This window comes from Vigna radiata, chromosome 4 (assembly GCF_000741045.1).
Source record: "Vigna radiata var. radiata cultivar VC1973A chromosome 4, Vradiata_ver6, whole genome shotgun sequence".
Taxonomy (NCBI): Eukaryota; Viridiplantae; Streptophyta; class Magnoliopsida; order Fabales; family Fabaceae; genus Vigna; species Vigna radiata.
The window spans coordinates 6,231,662-6,253,217 of NC_028354.1; the positions used below are offsets into that span (position 1 = coordinate 6,231,662).

At 33.2% G+C, this 21,556-nt stretch overlaps 2 protein-coding genes across 6 annotated transcripts; one reads left to right on the forward strand and one right to left on the reverse strand.

The window, feature by feature from the left end:
* Positions 1-3,053: 3,053 nt before the first annotated feature.
* Positions 3,054-4,711, forward strand: LOC111241456. The gene is made up of 2 exons (XM_022779512.1): positions 3,054-3,303; positions 3,953-4,711. The coding sequence occupies exons 1-2, from the start codon at positions 3,134-3,136 to the stop codon at positions 4,278-4,280; spliced, it is 498 nt and encodes a 165-aa protein (XP_022635233.1). The 5' UTR covers positions 3,054-3,133; the 3' UTR covers positions 4,281-4,711.
* Positions 4,712-5,051: 340 nt separating this feature from the next.
* Positions 5,052-11,924, reverse strand: LOC106759576 (BEL1-like homeodomain protein 9). Of its 5 annotated transcripts, none has more exons than XM_022779707.1 (6): positions 11,582-11,924; positions 10,837-11,324; positions 9,045-10,542; positions 6,509-6,918; positions 6,339-6,399; positions 5,052-5,934 (listed from the first exon to the last, which is right to left on the reverse strand). In XM_022779707.1, the coding sequence occupies exons 3-6, from the start codon at positions 10,425-10,427 to the stop codon at positions 5,419-5,421; spliced, it is 2,370 nt and encodes a 789-aa protein (XP_022635428.1). In that variant the 5' UTR covers positions 10,428-10,542; positions 10,837-11,324; positions 11,582-11,924; the 3' UTR covers positions 5,052-5,418. The 5 variants fall into 5 exon arrangements, with proteins under 5 accessions (XP_022635428.1, XP_014498299.1, XP_022635427.1 ...); XM_014642813.2 differs by having other exon boundaries at positions 10,983-11,068; positions 11,185-11,924; XM_022779706.1 differs by having other exon boundaries at positions 10,837-11,068; positions 11,185-11,924.
* Positions 11,925-21,556: the final 9,632 nt, after the last annotated feature.

Consider the following 21,556-nt stretch of genomic DNA (forward strand, 5'->3'; position numbering starts at 1 on the left):
GCTAATTTTAGGTATACCTATAATAAAGCAATGTGAGCCATGATAGAATGAGTCCAAGTCGAGCTTAATTGGGGTTTGCCACATTCAAGTTGGGGAAGACTAAGTCGAGTATACTCGACTCTAGTTCACATTAGGCCTAGTTGGCATGGGTTCATGCCAGGATGAGTCCAAGTCAATTGAGTTTGCCTAAATTTGCATATGGGTGAATCAGTTCATACTAAATTTGGATTCATTCATCATAAGCCTAGATCAAGTTGTTTTGTCTTAGGTCTTATATCAAACCAAGTTCGAGTAGGCTCATGTTAAACTAGTTAAGCTAACCCCAAGTCAACAAAGATAGGTGGGACCTTTGTCAAGCTAAGACAAGTTTAGCCTTTGTTAGGCTGAGTTGAACTTGTCACAGCTTGGCTTAAATTGTGCAAGACCAAGTCAGACAATCCAACATTAAGTCAGTAAGACTTAGGTCAAGTTGAGATAGTTTGGACTTAGGTTAACCCACATTAGCACAAGCTTAAATTAGGTTAAGTTAACCAAGACCCAATCAATTCGAGCTCATATAAAACCATATCAAAGTGAGTCATCATCAAGTCTAGTTAGGCCAAGTCCAAGTCGAGTATGGCCTAAGTTAAATCCTAAGTTAAGTTGAATCCAAAGTGACCTAAGTCTGATTAAGTTAGTTTCGTCAGCTTAAGTAGATCAAGTTAGGCTTAAGCAAGTGAGATCATGTCGGATGCAGATGTAACATCCCATTTTAGTAGAATAAAACTACCAAAATAAAACATTACATGGATGATAACTTACACGAAAACTACAAGACTACTAGAACAGAAGATTTTACCCTTGAAGGGTAAAACTCTCTATCTGGTTGCTTCTCTCTCAACAAACCAATGGATCCCCTGAAAGATGTCATCCTAAGCTCACACCGGTTAAGGTGATCATTGCAAAGGAGACAAACACAGAAGTAAGGGTAAGCTAGATACAAAACAATTCATATCACCTTTATAACATAGAATGCATACAACATTTAAATCATATATCTCAACCCAAACATCTTAACATGCAAAGACCTAGACTCACTAATCTGGATATTGTATGAAATGTTGAGTTCTAGGGATTTATGCACCGGTGTGGTGAAGTAACTGGAAACCCATCAGCTGCCATACCAGGTTAATCCATTATAAATCACCCAAGATACCCTATGAGCTAGAACCTCCTGCTATTCTCACCACATGACTCATCACTCTCTACTTGTCGTAGTTAAGACCGAACACCAGTACTAGACCGAGTACTAGTGCAAGACCGTTTGGTCATTAACTGAAAGTTCCACATAAGCAACTTAGTTAAGACCGAACACTAGAGGAAGACCGAACGGTCAATGAATGACCCTCAGCGACCTGTATAATTCTGCAAAATGACTGCAAAATTACGATTAACCCCAACTGCTACTCCTTCAAACTTGTATCATATATATCTATACACTTATCTAAGATTACCTAAACCATTCTAACATCATTTAGATAGTTTCATCTCAAATTTGAAAGTCAAATTCTACATAATCATGAACTCAAGGACCGAAAATCAGATTTCTCATTTTTAATACTATTTTAAGTGAATCAAGTGTCCTAACAATTCCTAAACAACTTGCCCAGATTCTCTATACAGGCCAAACTTAAGCCAGACCAAATTTCCCCAATTTCACTGCCACACTTCCTTACAGTTCACTCGACCAAGAAACAGATATTTTGCAGAAACACAATCATCATGAACATAGTACTTAACAATACATACCAACATCACCAAACACTGAATCATTCATTTTTACACACATGCAGAATCCTCAAACAACATTTTCATACATCATAAACAAAGCAATTGAATTAACTAGCTTATCTTATCTCTTGACCGAATCGCAAGTTCAACAACAGCCGAATTCGCTCACCACACACCAAAAATCCTAGTAATGCCGAATCAAATCTCGAACTTAAACGATTGACAAGAAATCCTTTAACACTAAGATCACTCAAACTCCCCCTGATGGAGGAACAAAAGATCAATTGATGAAAATTTGTAGAGAGAAGGAGGAGAAAGGAAAAGATCAGAAGTTTTGAGAGAGATAATGTATGCTGAGAATGGAACGAAATTTTGAAACTTTCGTTTATATATTGCTTTTAAAACTGAATGGTCCAATCCTAAGCATACACATGTCATCTCCAATCTCTTTAAAATTCTCGACCCTTACAACAAATCATGTTGAAATGGGATTTTTTTGTTGTAGTTCAATCTAAAATATAGTTAGATAGAGCCTAAATCGACTTGAGTTAAAGCAAAACAAATCCATGCTAGATTTAAGCTTGGTTGAGACTTGTTTTACTCAAATCAAATTACATTAGTCAATCCCACTTTAGGTTAAGTTTTATGAGTTTAAACTTATGTTAAATTTAACTAAATCGAGTTCAAGTAAGACTAATTCAAATGTATATTTAAATTTAAAAGTATATAAATTAAATTTAGTATGATTAAAATTTCCTAAAAAGTATTTCAATTTGATTTAGTTAAAATATAACTAGTTAGATTCTATATGAATTTAGATTGAATTTATTATTATTATTATTATCATCATCATAATGAATATTTTCGTTCTAAAATTCCACCATATACATGGATATTCTCATATTTCCATTTATGAAATAGGTTTTATGCACTACGATTTCTATGAATTGAATCAATGATGAAAGGGTGAACTTTTCTTAGTAGTTAGCATATTCCAAAATACTAAAAACACTAAGAATAGTGTAGAAGAAGCGGCAAACACGGATGTGTATAATGAATATAGCGTAGGCTAAATGATTTGAGTTGAATTGAATTCGATCTTTTCAATCAAAATGGTATTTTGGTATAGTCTTTTCCCAACATAAAGCAAGTTGCAACCGCTGATATTAATTTTAAAAGAAGAAGGAATCAACGAAGCCAAATGATTCTGATACCAATCAACACAACCAGTAGCCTTGAATGAGGTGGAATTATCCTATTTTGTCCACATATAAATTGGGACAAAACGTTTCAACAATTAATAACATTAAATAACATTTTTAATGGGAATCGCACTTAAACTTGCCTTATTCGGTGACAACACATGCACATTCCCACCATTTTAGTATTTCAAGTTGACTTAATAAGAAACCTCCATTTCATTAGCCATGTAATTAACAGCCTAATCTTGCTCCCTATAAAACCAGTTTTCAGCCTTTTCTTTTTTCTCCATACTACATCCCAACTGCATCTATTGCATCCAAGTTTTACCTGGTGAGTTTATGCATTGCACCTTCCTTATTTTCCATCCTCAACTTATATCCATCTATTATTATTCAAATCAGATTCATAATATTTTCATAAAGAAATTTTCATAAATTTACATCAATATCAATACATTTACTTTCACATTATTCACTAACTTTTAAAATTTTAATTATTATAGTGTAAAGTTAATTACATCATCGTAGTACATAATTATACACCTTAAGAATATTGATTTTCATAATAACTAACTAAATTTTCATATTTAGGATTACTTTTAATCTATAATTGTTTTACACTTTATCAAAATCGGTATATATATTTAAAATATAAAAATTATATATTTTTTTATATTTTATAGGATATAAAGTAATTTACAAAATATAACTATAGTTTAACTGTTGAACATTGTGACTAACTCGTATGGGTGAGTTAATGTCTTCTGTACTTATATAACATAGATGGATATATTCTAATAGGATATAAGAATGATAATAATAAAACTTGCACTTTCCATGGAATTTAAATTCAAACTTTATTCACTTTTAAATTGTTCTTTTGATAACATGATAATATATTTCCTTGATGTTAGAAAAAGCAGAAAGCTATGAATTAATCTCTGTTGAGTTTTGCTTTTTTGTGGCTAAACTAAATTCAGTTCCTATATAAAGAGCAGTCTAGAAGGTGAAGGTGACATCACTGGTGTCAGAATGAGGGTTCTGGCAATTGCATTAATTTTGATGGTAGCATGCTTCTGTTGTATGGCTGGGAATAGGTGGAACATAGAGGCCCAAATGCATGGAAAAACCAAGCAACTTAGTTACGACAATAATCACCATGGCAAAACCCCTGCCACAGCCCACTTTGACGTCATTCGTGGTAATGATTTTGTTAAACCTGCCTCTGTCCAATATCATGTCAATGACGATAATTCTAATATGGATAATTATGGCAAACCTGGGGGACTAAGAAAAACCCATGGTTAATCATCTCAAGGGCATGCTTCTTCCCTCACAAGAATCATCACACATGCTATTCCTATCACAGATGTGACGAGGAATTCAAATATATGGCTGCTATACATAGATGAAGATGATATATATGTGTAACTTTGTGCGAAATGTTTGATAAATAAATCCGTTACTGGTAGACATGTATGTGTGTGAAAGTAGATTACGAGAAATTCCTGGCTGTTCCTTTCACAGATGCAAGAATTTCTCAGTACTTGTAGAACTGAGTCTATATCTCAGTACCTGTGTATGTTGTGTCCCCTTCGATCAGTGTGTACCTATAAAGGAGTGCAGTAGTAATTATGATCATCGTTTTCTGTTCATAAATAAAGATATTAGACGCTTTGTTTGCTTCTCTGTGCTCCTACCATTTCTTACAAAATAAATGCATGTCTTTTCATCAATAATGTGCTTCTAATAACTAAGATTGTCAAATTTAAATTATTTATTTATCATTTTATAGTTAGCAGAAAAAATCCAACTCTCCTAAATATGATGTACAAATTAGAATATATTTTCCAGATCAGTCATAATGATTATTGAATATAAAAATTCATATCAGAAAAATGCAGTTAAATATGTCAGAAAAAGGGTTAGAACTGGACCCAAATTTTAAGAAAATCTCATTCATATAATTATATAGTTGAATGTTCATCTAATGATAAATAGTATGTTAGAAAGATAGAAATGTCTTATAACTATTTTAACCAGTTCACAAATATTTACTTGTTTCAGCTCCGGCAAAACAGATGGTTTAAAGTTACTCAAGTTTTAGAATTGCTGAACTGAGATTTTGAGTTACTTAAATTTAACAATAAAAAGTTTGCTGTATAATAAATAAAACCATTACATCTTTATTCACCACTCTTCTTCAGGGAGGAGGAAATTTTTGCATCATATATTCATATATTTTACACCTCGGCCTTCTTCCACCTTATACCCTATCTTCTTTCATTTGGTTGTGATGCCCTTGTTGAACACAATGTCTCCAAAGTTTGAACGTTTGACACCCAGTTTTAGTTCAGAATTTCGCATTATGAAGCAAAGTTGCATGTGATCAGAGTACTCCTCAGAGGGTGTCCACTTTCATTATCCCATCACGAAGTTACTACAATCAGCCCACATAGTCACGGATCATGTGCCCTCCGAGGTGATGATGTCGAAGCTGTTCGTCTTGCAATTGTTGTTGGTGTTGTACTCCTTCAACGCCATGTCTAAGACCCAATGTTAGTGACACAGAACCAAGTCCACCAACCTCAAGGCCACCACGTCGGTATGGCACAAAACCCATCAATGTACCATCCATATTGTTTGAAGTCATTTGGCATTCCAATTTAGATCTTTTCTCTTGACTCCATTCTTCTTCACTTAACCCTCTTTCCTCAGCATTGCTTGATTCCATTTCCATGCCCTCAAATCTGTTTTCAGGTATTGAATTGATCATACCAATATTGCTCAAAGGCTTATCCACTCTAGGTTGGCTGTTATCACCACCTTCAGGGCCAGAAGATGTTCCCTCATGTTTACCACTCTTCTCTCTGCTGCCTGTTGCTTTTGTTTCAAGCATGTGTATTTCCTCAACCATTGGCTTCCATACTCGTACTCGAGCATTTATGAACCAATTTGATACCTTCATTAATCAGTTACACATCATTGTTTCAGTAGTGAAATATAACATGAAATATCTTGTAAGTATAGTTAGTGACTGTACACAGAACCAGAAGCCAAAAAGATTAACACGGTATATTTCTTTATATTATTGTCAGTGATAGTGAGCTAATAGCAAAATGATATATTATGATGATGATGCTAACATACATTAATTAACCAGACCACTAGATATGTCTGTTAAATTGAATATGGCACTACTGTAGAACTGTAGATCAACATGTATACTAAAACAGTTTAATTTCCATCAAATAAAGAACATATTAAACTGCGAACGTGAACATATATCAATTATTTATAAAAATTCAATCAACCGAATAAAGAGCCTAGAGACAGAATAATGAATTTGAAAGAAAAGGCCCCCACCTGATTCCGTGATAGACCTGTTTGACTAGCGAGCATGTGTTTATCAGTGTCTGTAGGGTAACTGAAAAGAAATTAAACAGCAAAAAAGCCACAATGTTCAATCCAAATGTCTGTGTTGAATAGAGAAAAGAGTCACGGAGCAAGAAATAGAGACATAGAGACAAACATACGGATGAAGAAAATGCTCAAATAACCAGGCTTTAAGAATTGCCACTGCACGCTCTGGCAACCCTCTCTGGGGCCTCCACACATGCTGTTGTGGATCAAGAAGATCCGTAGTACTCCCTCTGCCAGATTTGTTCTTTAGAAAACTTTGGTCCATGCTGCATCTTATCCTTGCCATAGTAGTGTCAGCTTTACTGCCAGTACTGCAAGAGGGTATTGACACATCCTCTCCCAAGGCTTCGCTTATAAGCTTCAGCTGATCTGAGATAGAATTTTTTAAACATCTGAAGTGTTTTGATACTGACTTAAGAGCCATGGAGACGTAAGGAGTAGCAGAATTAAGACCCGCCACTGACTCGAACGAAGAAATAACCATCTGCATTTGTAGATGGTACTGCTTGCATTGCCTCGTAACCTATAACAGTGGCCCAACGCAACACTTTCAAAAAGCAACTTTTCTAATTAAATTAACCGAAATCAAAAAGCAATGCTTCGCCAAAATTTTAACTAGCAAAATCACTCTACCTTCGTAGGACCAAATTCATTATAACCTAACTTTACATGTATCAAGGAACTGTATTACTGTTGCATGCCGAGAAAAATTTACGACGAAGCAAAATAACATGATTTGTTTTAACATTTATGATTTCATATAACAATAAAAAATTCTTTCTGGCAAAATATTACCAGCATGTTGAAGTACATTACTGAAAGTAAGCACAAATACCCCGTCAGTTTGACCAAGTTGACAGTAACAAGGTAGGGCATAGCTTCCATGTACTAAATATTTTCTGATGATGTTTGGAATATAGTACTAGCTTTTGTAAGGTGTAGTTTACACGGTTGACCGGTTGACTATCACTATTCTTGCACACATGTGCATCCTAGATAGGTTTTAAAAATTACCGTGTACTGGAAGCAAATGCCTGACAAAATTAGTAACACTGATGAGTTAGTATGTGTACAATGAAGGAGAGTGATTGGGTGCATTTCCAACTTTTGCTCTGCCTAGGCCTGAAACTACAGTAACTAACTCAAACATTAGTAAACAACAGTCGTCCTACAAAACTTACAGTTCAGAATCTTTGATACTTTAAGTGGTTGCACAAAAGGATTTTTTGGGGTAAATAAGTATATAAAACTGAATTCACAAGGTCATGTAGTAAATGTTACTCGTTTGTAGATATGATGGAAGGATTTCCAAATTAGAGTAAAAGATTACACATTTTTTTTGTTGATAATAAAAGCTGAAGATGTCACAATATAATTTATATTCACTAGCTACAACCATGATGTTGACAACATTAGAGATATCTTTAAAACTACATAACGAGTTTCATGGTGATGCCAATAAGAGAGTAATTATATTGATACTTGGGATGATTAAATAAACAAGAAAAATACTTCATATTTTCTCTTTTGAATAAAAAATCAATCATTTTTATCGAATAACTAGGTGATTTTTTTCATTTGCAAAATATTCTAACAAAAATTCTTATTTCATAGTTTCGCTTATGACAATTATGTCTAAAACTACTGTCATGTCTTTCTAGGTAGAGACACAAGAGACTCCACTTCTGGAATATTTTACCAAAGAAACAAAGCATGAGTTAGAAAAATTGAGCAAAATCCGTGAGAAGCATAAATAAATGATAGATGAAAGAAATTAGCAGACGTCCGAGGTCTACAACCAAAAGCAATAACTGTTATTTTAATATCGTAAATTAAGTTCAGTATAGAATTTGTTTCCTATCAATCATTCCAGGAAGAAAATATTGGAACTGACATGTGCTTTTTGAAATCTATTTATATATACACGAGTATTGGACCATATTATCAATTCCATTATTCATCTTCTTTTTCGAATTTTCTGTGTGTGGAGAAACCTGCAACTTAAATAATGTAAAAGGGAGACCAAGCAATGCCAACAAAGCAAATGAACAAGATAAAAGAGACCACACAATGAAGAAGAAAGTAACTGAAAAGGTTTTGATTTGACCATGAGGAGGTTAATCCAAAAGCAGTCAATAATCTCTTATCATTACCAACAATAAAAGTGATATTATATTTATATAATGTCATTATGTGATGGGACCTTTATATTCCTTTCCCTTTGTTTTTCACAAGGGGTGAACAAACATTACTCCGTTACCCTTCTTAGGATACCGTTTAAGCCTTTATGTGTGAACTATAGAACAAATCACTCTATGATGGTAACTTCACAGGTAACAAACATAGCAAGAAGTTCCAACTACCAGAAGCTGCAAAAGTCGACGCACATAGAAAGCAAAATGACAAGTTAAAACGTGAACAGGGTCATCATTATGTTTTCCCTATATTCTCCCTCGAAAGTGAGGTTTAAACGGATTTTCTCTTAACATTGTAGATATCAAGACCTGTTGGTTGCTGCACACACAGCGAAAAAGCATTTGTCCTTTTCCATATTAACAGTAAGTTGTTTCAAACAGACATTAATGTGCAAAGACAAATACATGGGAAAAGAAAATATAAAAACAGGTTATGGAAACAGCGAAAACAAACCTCCTCTTGCATGTACAGCAGTTTTGCTTTCTTCTGTTGATAATCTGGCCGCGGAGAAAGACCAAAGCTACTTCCAACTCCCAAATCAGAACAATTTTCCTTTGACACATTATACAACATAGTTGATGAAGAACCTGAGTTGCTACCTTTTGCAGTAACACCGGTGTTATTGACAGTAACAGTATCCGCAGAAGTAGAAGCACTAACTTCTGGAGAAACCCGTTCTGAAACATCATATGATTTCGCAAACTTTGCACCAGATACACAGAAAATCTCATCTAACAACTGTTGGACAGACTTTAAGAACCTTGAACTCTTAAGAATAGTAGCATACCCTGTAAAAGGGCCAAGGGGACCCACACTTCGGTAAGTTATAGTACTCTTCGAAGGCATTCCCACCGTGTCTTGAAGTGATTTCGCAAAATCTCTAGAGACAATAGACGGCGTCATATACTTCAAACAACGAGGATCATCGGATGTAGACCCTTGCTCATGTTGAGAAACTGAAGGCTTGGGTTGTGCGTTTGATGAAAGTGACAAGGACAAGCTCTGAGGAATTGAATCACTCGTGATATTATCTATTGCTCGATTTGTCCATCCAAAACGCAACGGATTTGGCTGATTTCCATAACTCGGCTGTTGAAGCTCAACTTCAGTACCATTACCCACCCAAATGCTGTGGTCATTTTGCTGCATTAGGGAAGTCATGTCTTGCCTAGCGTGGGCGCTGATAGAGGCAGACTTCACAATATCTTGCAAAGCATTTTGATACAGTGGAGGAGGAGGAGGAGGAGGATTATGCAGTCCACCTAATTGCTTTTGAATTTCTCTACCATTGATTTCATCAGATGCATTGCTACACTCTACATCCATTAGTTCGTTGTAAGAAGACACATTGCTGAGCTCAGAAGACAGAAAGGAATTGGCATTACTTGGATAATTTGCAAACCAATCAGATCCTTGTTGTGGAGCACTGTTCCTCCAATTTCCCAAATTACGAAGTTCACACGGTTCCTTGTGGGAAGAATGAATAGAGGGCATGGAATGGGAAAATGAACCATACTGATTCATCATCAGCCTGTTACTGGCTTCAGCTGCACCTATTTCTTGATGATACTCCAAAGCGTTCTTTGGAGTAGACAAAGGGTTCAAAGAAGTGGAGAAGTTTGTCATTTCTGGTGGATAAACAACCGGTTCGTCGAGCATGTTAGCGTTTCTAACATTCCTAACATGAAGAAGGTCAAAGTTATTAAACCCCGGCTGTAAGGATAACGGTTCAAGATTGTTGGGAAATTCGTGCAGAGGTTGAGAACTGTTTTGGATTCTCAATTTTTCGCGCCGAATTTGCTGTGCCACATGAGACTCAGGCCTTAAACTGCTCATTTCCCAGCTCACCAAGTTTAACAATCCGATGAGAAAACCTCTTCTAAACGTTTGATGAAAGCCTCTCAGAAGATATCAGTCACTGCAGAAACTCAGCCACTGTAATTGCTATCTCCTGCACAGAAATTCAGCATCACCATATGGGTTAAATTTTGAACAAGAAAAATACAAATTAGTAAGTAGACAACATTTATTACACCCTAGTATAATTTCAGAAATTATTATTTTAATATATAAAAAACATTGCACTACAGACACCAAAAGAAAGAGATAAATAAGAGAGAGAAACTGCAGCAGCAACCCTCCGTCATAAATAATAATAATAATACAATACACAAGGCAAGACAAGACTGTGAGTGAAGTCTGAAGAAACCGATCCAACTTCATAAATTTTCTATAATATTCCCACCTTGTACATGTTTCGAATAAAGCTTATCGTTCTGGTTTCCTTTCTCAATCCTCACTGTGACTTAAATCGTTGCAGAAAAATAAAAAAAATTAAAGAAAAGAAAAGAAAAAAGGTCGAGGGTGGAGAGGTAGCTCTTCCTCCCTTACCAGACACCAAAAGTAATAGTTCTTTCAAAAAACAGCTCCAATATGATGCTTTTCCACCCACCAAACAGCGCAATATCTAACCCTCTCTGTCGGTAACAAAAACATCGAACGAGAACCACACAATTAGCACTAGAAGAACAAAAACAAAAAAAGAAAAAAAACCTAAAAGCTATACGTAAACCACAACGACAACGTTAGACACCTCTTAGTGGCAGGCAGAAATAGCGAGTGAAAACCCTAGCTGTAGGGCTCCCTTGAAATGGATCTGCGCCCTCAGAAATCCAGAGAGAGCTCCGAGTTTTGAAAGAAAGGTAAAAACTGGTTGAGGCACAGCGGAGACACCTTGAAAGCATTATTGTTGAATATGCAGAAACAAGAAGTAGGAGGTAAGAAACACGGACTACTACTACGTTGTGTGTATAGGGAAAACGACGCAGAGACATGAAGCGGCGAGAAAGAAAACGACAGAGAAAAAAAATGTAGTGTTTCAAATGGAGGAGCCAAGAAAAGAAAGAAAACGTGTAGTTCTTTATTATTGGTTTGGAGAGTTTGAAAGGGTGTGAGAAAGGACTATAATGAACTAGTTAAGGTACTTTCACCTGTGTCATGGCAAGTTGGCGATGATGGAGACGGAACCAGTTACAATTCAGAAGAGAATGAAAGAAGCTTTCACTACTACCACCCTAGCCAGCACCACAATCATTACCATGATGGCCCTTTAGCTTTGACGTTTAAATTAACGTAAAGTTGCAGTTAAAAGGTTAAAAAATAGTATATAATACTACGCAAGCATTGGAAAACAGTGACACTTTCCTCATCCAATGTTGAACGAGTGTGGTTGGGGCCCCTACACTTTCATCTTCAGCTCCCTCCTTTTTTGCATATTATCTGTGTTTTTTATATTCTCTGTGTTTGTTGGAACTTGGATGCGACGGACTCTTGTAGCTTCACACATCCAATTCCTTTTTCCTATTTTTATTTCAAGTGCTTGGTTTTGTATGGCATCAATCAATAACACACTTTCAACTATTTCTGAACAACTTTTAATTCTGTGATGTGATGGAATGCTTACAAAAACATTTCCACATTTTTGTTTATGTCCATTTTATATCGACAAAAAAAGTCTCAATGGTATTTCGAAAACCATACATATATTAAATGAAGATTTATTAGGGTAAATTATATGTTTAGTAATAGTTTTGAAATTTTGAGTTAAAAATTATATCATTTTTTTGAGTTTTCATTTGTATTATATTTAATATCACTTCAAACATTTAGGCTTTGTTTTATTAAATTTATAGTAATTGGAAAAGTGAAAAGCACAATTGTGCGTTTCTATTTTCTTAATATATGATATTCGGAATATAATAATAATATAAAATTTGTTTTTGTCAAATATATGTTGACATATTATGTTAATATATACTCATCTCATACCTATTTGATGAAGACGAAATCATATTAGTTACAGTGTTAGTTAAGATAATTCACATTTAAGCTAAAAAAGAAAGAATTAATTTAAGATTAAAAAGTAATTAGGTCACATAATCCAGGTCTATTTAGGTAATGGTTATGAAAAGTACTATAAATAGAATATTCTACAATGTACATTAAAAACGTTGATTCTTATGACATTACTTATCTTTTGATGTATTTGGTTGACACGAGTCTCGGGGTGTCTTTTGTAAACACACGAGGGCTTGTCCAATTGAGAGAGGACAAGTACTCTTGAGAAGGACAAATACCCTAAAGTTGAAGGCTTTGAGTGTTTAGAGTGTTTATCGAAATCTTCATAAGATATAATTGGCTCTATAAGAACTTGTGGCATTCATCGTGAGATCGACTAATATTTTGTTAAGAGAAACGATTATGGTAATTACGAAAAGTAAGATAACTATAGCAAAAGAAATAGGACCCCTATCGATCGACATAGCCAATATATAGAAGCTCAAGTAAAATTGCAACAAAAGTTTGGTGAGTTCAAGGAAAGGAGCATTAATAAGATGAATGTCTTAAGGCAAGAGAATGTTAGGTTTAAGAGTAAGGTGGAGGCTAAAGATCAGGTAAAGGAAAAGCAAACTTCCGAGAATGTTCTCGGTGCATAAGACTACATCGCAGCAACACACTGTCAATGAGAGTGAAGGAGAAAGTGATTATAAGATTATAGGACTAACTAACTTCTCTGGCGACAGGAGGAGCTCGTCGACACCACTTTGTTGACGGCATCACGGGACTTCTTAAGTAGTAGAAAGACCTCATTTTGAACCACTATGAAGGCAGCATTGATCTTGATGAACAAGTTGTTGTATACATCACTGAGAAAGTCTCTACTTGACTAACAACGATGTCATGTGCCACGCCATCATGAAAGAAGAATGGTGGCCCTCGTAATACCCCAATATTTTAAGGGTATTACGACTAATAAAAAAATTTGAATTTAATATTTGATCAAAACTTTATTTTGGTTCAACAAAAGTACGGTTTCCAACTTACGATCTTTAAACAACATAGTCATTACAACTTAACATAAGTTCAAATTTAAACTTACAAGTCTAACACAACATATTTTTCTGTTACAAATTTACTTTTTAAAAAAAATCCTGAAATTTTTTTTCCAAAATGTCTCTCATCTTCTTTAAGCATTTCCAATTGCATATGCAACATTATTTGTTCACGTATAACACGAGTTATACGATCATAGCACAAACAAATAAGAGTAAGCTAATCATAACACACAATCATTAAACTTACTCGTCATATATAATTCATGCATCACCACAATTTATACATGCAATTATCCTAATGCCATTACATCTTTTATTTTATTTTTTCGTCATATATTGTCTCCTGACTTCTTTCAAAATCATCCTTCTCATTTCCATAAACCTTACGAGATTACTTCCTCTAGGTACAGTCCTCAAATTAAAAATCCTGACGGTCAAAATTTATTACTATATCTTATGAATCATATATTAAATTTTTAGGTTGATCTAACGATAGACTAAGTAGCAATTAAAGTTTTACTAAGGTAAGTTAGAAAATGGAAAACATGATCAAAGAAACATAAACTTCACAATTTGATTAAGTATTTGTCCCAACATCTTTATAGCTCACCACAATTTATTTGAAATTCAAATTGTTGATAAAAATTAATTTTTCATTTTGGAATAAAGTGAAAACTTTTCTAGTAAACTTTTAGAAAATAGAGATGTGTCTCCATGGACAACTTAAGTAACTTGTCTTTCGTGCCAAAGTGTCCCCAACTAACTTTCACAAATTTCATATTATTATCATTTCAAGGCATCGATCCAACAAAGAATATAAGATAAAAAAAATTTAACATCTACTTTCAATATTAGCATTTACACACTCATAGATTCAATATAAGATCATAGGCAATTTTCAATTTTCATCACCTAAGTAATGATAGTTCCCTTTTAATCACAACAATATTAGACCATCAATACTTATTACAAAATAAGAACACAGAAAGGTTAGCTCCTCTTACCTGATTCTCTCTTCTTCTTGGATGAAGAACACCTCTTCATAAGCTCTTTCTACCTTCTCTACAACTCAGATTCTAGTCCTAAAATCTCCTTATTTTCTACTAACTCTTGCTCACTTTCACTCTCTCGATGAAAAAACTCCATTTTTTCACCCTATATATAGCTGAAGTCAGGGTTACTGTAGTTATACTACATTTTACTGTAGCAGTATTGTAGTTGTACGACATTTTTACTGTAGTTGTACTACATTTTTACTGTAGCAACACATGTTTCATAAGGAATTTTTACTCTAGCATCATACGCATTTTATTGTAGCAACACAAGTTTCATGAGGTAATTTTACTCTAGCATCGTACGCATTTTACTGTAGCAACACAAGTTTCATGAGGTAATTTTACTCTAGCATCATATGTATTTTACTGTAGTTGTATACGTCTTTCACTATAAGATTTTAGTGTAGAAAAATACAATTTTTTTTTTCTAAAAAATATATCTTCTTAAATATAATTATTTTTCAAGGTCTTACAGCCCTTTATACATAGACAATTATTTTAATCCTAAGAGAGTAGGAGTTGGTGTAGTCCTTAAAGGACCAAATGACGTGTTTGTAGAAAAGTCATTACTTTTCAATTTCAAGACATCCAGAAATCAAGCTAAATATTAGGCTATTATAGCCAGCCTTAATTTAGCCAAAAAAATGTCAAAGCAGACAAAATAACATGTCAAACTCGTTCTTGCTTTGTAGTGGGTCATCTGGTAAAACAATATCAGGTCAATGAAGCCTTACTACTGCAATATTATCACTTGGTTAGCAATATGATTGATAGTTTTTTCAAAGTAAAGCTTGAACGTGTCTCTACAAGAGAAAATATGAGGGATTATGTTCTCTCGAAGCTCGCAAGCATAAAAAAGAAGGGCGATATTAGCCATTGCTACAGCAAGTGTTGTCATCCTCATCCACAACGAGAATAGATGAGTGCACGCAAGTAGAAATGGGGGAAGAAACTTAGATGGAAACCTTTGTCCAATATCTCCATACTAGAGTCATCCCGTAGGCTATAGACAAAGAATGGGTATGAAAAACTGCCTGATACACACTCATAGGCGAAAAGTTATTCAGAAAAGGTTGTAGTTGACCTTTACTAAAATGTGTTACACTGGATCAAGCCAACTATATAATTTGATAAATACATGAAAATATTTGTGGATACCACTATGGGGCAAGGACCATGGCGACAAAAGTCCTACAAGCCCATTACTTTTGGCCGTCCATGAAGAGAGGTTGTGCCGAGTATGTAAAGAGGTGTATATTCCTTGCGAGAAGCATGACAAGATTATCCACATTAAGTAGGAGGAGTTGCACTATATTTTCTCCTTTGTGGCCTTTTGCGAATTATGGTGTGGATATCCTCGAACCTTTTTCTCCTGGCAAAAACCGAGTTAAATTCTTACTAGTCAACTTAAACCAATTTACCAAGTGAACCGAGGATTAGACCTTAGCCACAATTATTGCTCAACAAGTGCAACAGTGTATTTGGAAGAACATAATATGTCGGTTCGAAGTATCGCATACCATTATCAGTAATAATGAAAGGCAGTTCATAAACAAAAGGCAAGCCTAATTCTAAGTTGGTTTCGGCATTAAGCATGTGGTGAGCTCCGTGGAGCATCCCCAATGTAATGGACAAGTTAACGCCACTAATAAAGTTATCTAGTAGAGTTAAAAAAGGGACTAGATTCAACCAAGGGTAAATGGCTACAATACTTGTTAGAAGTGCAATGAGCTTATAAATGCTTTCCTTAGTCTTCCACTAAGGAAAGTCCTTTTAGCCTTGTACAACACTAATGCCATGATTCTTGTGGAAATTGGTAAGTCGTCCCTTCGACAACAGCAGTTTGACAAAGAACACTACGAACACTGCCTAAATACAAGTCTATACTTATTAGTTAAAAAACGAGAACACAACACGAATATGTGAAACAACTGGCACTCAGGAAATACAACTCCAGTTTGCAACCAAAGGTCTTCTAAAAGGATGATTTAGTTTGGCTTTTACATTTTCTAACTAATTTCGTATCACTTATCTAATGGTCTAACTTGAACTTTTTATTAAATTATCTGATTTTCATATACCATCTTAGTTTAACCTTTCATTAATTTCTTTATCACTTAAATCAATTCAATTGTGACATTTTCATTTATTTTTTCACTTTTTATATTTTTTTTCTCATACAACTTTATGTTATTTTGTTTACCTTTTTCTTTTTTATTTTCTATTTCTGTATTTTCATTTATAAATCCAAACAAGTAAACGTATTACAATAATAAATGTATTTAATGTTAAATTTTAAAAAAATAGATATGACGTTTATAAAAAATAACTTAGACATTCATATATTTTTAACTTGTTTAAAATTTTAAAAGAAACCATTAGCTAAAGGCTCGTGTTGTGATAAGAGAGGTGTAAAAGTTATAGATAAACGTGACGTTAATTACGATAAAAGTAACTTAATAATTTTCTCTCTAATAAAAGGATATATTTTGTTTTTATTGTATTTTGATATGTTATAAATTTTAATTATTCAAAAATCAATTTTATTTTTACACTGTAAAATTGTAAATTAACAATAAACATTAGATTTTAATTGTTTCATTCTATTATGTCTTTCCTATCACTCAAACATCACTAATTATCTCTTCAAGCAATATTATTTTCTGTATACATAAAAATAGGTATTTTTCTGGAAGACAAGTTTGCGAACCTCTTGTTTTATTTTAAAAGAATATAGTGATTAAAAAAAAAAAAAGTTATTAAAAATAATTTTTTTAATTTTAAAAATAGAAATTGAATGATTTTTGATAAATTTGATTTATATGCGTGGCGTAGGGCGTGGGTAAAGATGGTGACAGAAAATGTAAGGTCATTTTTGGCATATTTAATGCGTACCAATTTGCGGTGAAATGTCCCAATTGAGAATTGGCATAAGCAGTGAAATGGTTGTCGGAGCACGTGGATGGGTCAGGTTTTGTATAAGAGACCGCACTGTCACAAATCTCAGCCATAACACCAACATCTTACATTAATTGTGATTCGATGGATACCACATACCCACAAATGTCTCTTAAATACACTTACGCATCTCACCTTTCTTCACTCTTTATATACACCAACCCTGCACTCCTTCTAACTAATCAAAACATTACAAAAATAACTCATCAAACCTAAACTATTCTTTTCATTGCTTACGATTAAACACTAATGATGTCTTCGTTTGAACGGATTCAACTATTCACGATGATTTGCAAGGAGGAATTAAGCTGAATGTCGTGTTTGTACAAGCAAAAAAGTACATACGAATTTGAAAGTAAAGACACAATCACTTCACTCACCCGCTAATGCGGTGAGATTTGCGAAAATTTATAAGAAAATGACATATATATTCTCTAATATAAAGGATAACACTTTTTTTTATCTCATCTAATTTATTAACTATCTTTTATATAATATTAAAATTAATTTTTATAATTATAAAATTAATTTTTATAATTATAAAATTAATTTTTATAATTATAAAATTAGTTTTAATAATTATAAAATTAATTTTAATAATTAATGTTAATCTTTTACTCTTTAAATATAACATTAACAATTATTATTTTATATTACATTAATAACTAGGGATATTTTGGTAAACTTCAATTTCTACCAATTAAACAATTTTTTTTCCTATCACATCAATCAGATTTTACACTAATTTTCACAAATTTTACTTTCAAAATCACTCTCAATTACTCACAAATCCACTCAAAAAAACAACAAAAATATTATCCTCAAATTCCTTCATATCATCTCCCCCAAATCATCTCCTCCAAATCACTACAAAAGAACACACCCAAAGATATCATACAAATACATGCATACACTACATATCATTACAAATAAAGTCATACTTAAAAAGAAATTAACAATTATACATATAGATAATTATTAATATGTAAATAATTAATTATACTTAAAGTAATAAATTCAATTATAATATATATATATATATATTATAAGAATATTATGAATTTCGAAATTCATAAGTTTTATAAGAAAGTTTTAACGTATATATAAGAAAGTTTAAGATTGAAAATGATATTAATAATTAATGTAACTTCCACTCATGTTTTATTATTGTTTTATCTTTTTTTCATAGATTTTTTTCTAAAACTTTATAAGTGATATCAAAATTAAATGGGTAAGGGTTTATGTTAGAATATGGATGAGTTAGGTTTTATGTTAATTTAGGCATTTATATATGTGTATAATGTGCTATGTATGTATGTACTGTTTGTATTGAACTGTAGTCTTGATGCAAGTTAAAAGCATGCAACTTATGAATGCTTTGGAGTTTGTGAAATATGTGTTATCTGATTTGATTGGGTTGTGTGACTGTAATTGGGGAGGTTCAATGAGGTCATCGGAGATAGAAGTTATTATGAGTATGTGCAAAATATTGGTAATGTTCTAGGTCCTGTTTAAGGAAGTGAGGTAGTGAAATTTAGAATTGGGAGTCATTGGTATAATTGGACTGTTGGGACATCTTAGACAAATCAATTATGACTTGTTAGGATCATAAAATTGGCCTAAAAGCCATTAGAATTGGTAAAACCGAAATTGGGCCCTTAAGTGATAGAAATTGGTGTGTAAAAGATAAAAATTGATCTTAGTCACTTTAGATTAGCATTAGGGAGAGTTAGGATCATCTGGGCAAGTTTAATTGAGCTTAATAAACGAATGGGGGTGTTAGAAGTGATAAAAGGGCCTAGAGTTGGTAGGAAGGGTGTGAGAGGCTCGAAATCTGTAGAATTTTATTTTGCAAATTATGCAGAGTCGCATAGTGCACCCTATGTGCTATGCGAATTTTAGCTGAAAGGCTCCCCTTGCACGAAAACTCGCTCAGCGCACCAAGGGTGGTGCGCTGCGCGAATTTTTGTTGTCATGCCTTGCCTCCTCCTTCAGGAAAATTCGCTAAGCACACCAAGGGTGTTGCGTTGTGCGAATTTTTGCTGTACGACCCGGTTTAGTGAGTTTCACACTTTTTCTCGTCTGTTTGAACTGTTTGATGTTGTTTGACTTCCAGGGTTATGTGTGTCTATATAACTGGTTTGATGTTATGCAACATGATTGGGGGTATGTTGTATTGTGTGTGAATTATAATTTGAAAGTATGTATGAAACAAAGTTGTGATTGGTGTGAGTTAACAAGTATGGTTCATGGACGTAATTCCATGATCCTCAAGGAGAGGATACATATTGGTGCCCTAGTAGTGTGTAGAATGATTGGATGACTGTTTAGTCTTGGGAGTTTTCATGAAACTACAATGATCAATCATTCTCAAGTAGAGAGGATTGAATCATGTGGTGAGTAGTAGTAGGAGGTCCTAGTCTTGGAGGCTTCTAGAATGCTCCAGGATGCGGAACGGAATAACCTCGTGAGTGTGGTAGGGTGGAACCTATTGGCAATGGCTTTGCAAAGCAGTAAAGGCCACCACGAGTGCACAACCCATCATAGCTCGACAATCATTCTAGTCCGGACGAGTCGGTAAAGTGTAACAAGTCATGTTGTGTGATCATGTACCTTTGTTTGAACTTTGTAAGTTGTGTGCGATTGATAACATGTTTTTTATACCTAGTTCACCCTTGCTTTTTTGTGTTGCTTGTGTATGGTTTCTTTTGCAACGATCATCCACTTGGATGGGAACAGATGACGAGGAGGTTTCTTTGGAGACAGCTTTGGAAAAAGATTACGATGATGTAGTCTAGTTCCTTAGGAGTTTTGTCTACTTTAGGTTATTTTGAAATACTCTTCTATTCGTATCACTTGCGGTACTCTTTATGTTTAAGTTTATAATTTAGAAATCTTTTACTTAAAGTTTAAATTCTGAGGTCTTATTAGATTATTGTAATTCGTACTTTATCTGTCAATCTACTCTAACTGTTCTATTATATTAAGATGATAATGTCTTTATTATATCGTATATGCTATATAATTGGGATGTCACAAAATGTTTGTTTTAAATTTTTTTATTTTTGATGGAGATTTAAATAAGTATGTTAGGTTAATTAAACAATAACACAAGTAAAAATGTTTTCATGAATCTGTGTCATGTTAAGTAAATATAAGAAAAGAAGTTAATAAATTTCTTATCTTAAAATTTTAAATTAAAGATGATATTAATTAGACTTATATTTTAATGTATTATATATTTTTCATAAATATTTCTAAAAATCCATAACTAATATCTTATAAGTAATACCTAATTAATAATTTGATTTGAATATTTAAGTTTGTGATTATTTTTTTTATAATATTTTTACTTGAATCATGTATTATTTATTAAAGAAGTGAAAAATATTTTTTTTGTTAGATTATTATCAACAATATTAACAAAATCAAATCTTATTTTTTTTATTGTAAGAATTTGAATACTAATCTTTTCAAGGAACACCCTATCACTATAACAAATAACATATGTTTTTATCACGTTTAATAGACACTGTTTAAAAGTTAAAATCTAAAGTAGTTTAAACTTTTTTTCTTTCATCTTTCAAAATACGTTTAAAAAACAAAACCATCATCAAAACGACTAATTTTTCAAATATAAAACGATTAACCTTAAAAATATTACTCGATAACAAATCTTCAATCTCTTAAACTTTCTAATGAAAATAAATCTTAATTATTCTTAAATTTTGAGTGAGAAACTTATGATTCTAAAATTCAAACTATTTAAAAGTAAAAACCTAAGATGAAACTCCAGTTACTCTTATGAGTCATCCGATCCGGACGATGGTAATATTGAAATGAAAAATCATTCTTTAATATATTTAATTTTTCTTTTGTTATGTTTATGTTAGATAAATGTAAAAATCTATTATACTACCTTTACTATCAAAATAGCATAAACCTGATTATAGGCTACCCTCGCATTCGCTAATCACGGCTGCTCCACCCACTGAAGTGGCGAAAAAGTCAAGAATGGATATATATATATATATATATATATATATATATATATATA

Bases quoted from the DNA above. Each gene is read 5' to 3' on its own strand.
- LOC111241456 (XM_022779512.1), top strand. From the start codon at position 3,134: ATGCACATTCCCACCATTTTAGTATTTCAAGTTGACTTAATAAGAAAC. The intron at 3,304-3,952 runs GTGAGTTTATGC...AACTAAATTCAG, and splicing joins TTGCATCCAAGTTTTACCTG to TTCCTATATAAAGAGCAGTC.
- LOC106759576 (XM_014642815.2), bottom strand. From the start codon at position 10,427: ATGAGCAGTTTAAGGCCTGAGTCTCATGTGGCACAGCAAATTCGGCGC. The intron at 6,919-9,044 runs GTTTGTTTTCGC...CCACTGTTATAG, and splicing joins TGCTGTACATGCAAGAGGAG to GTTACGAGGCAATGCAAGCA. The intron at 6,400-6,508 runs GTATGTTTGTCT...ATTTCTTTTCAG, and splicing joins TTTGAGCATTTTCTTCATCC to TTACCCTACAGACACTGATA.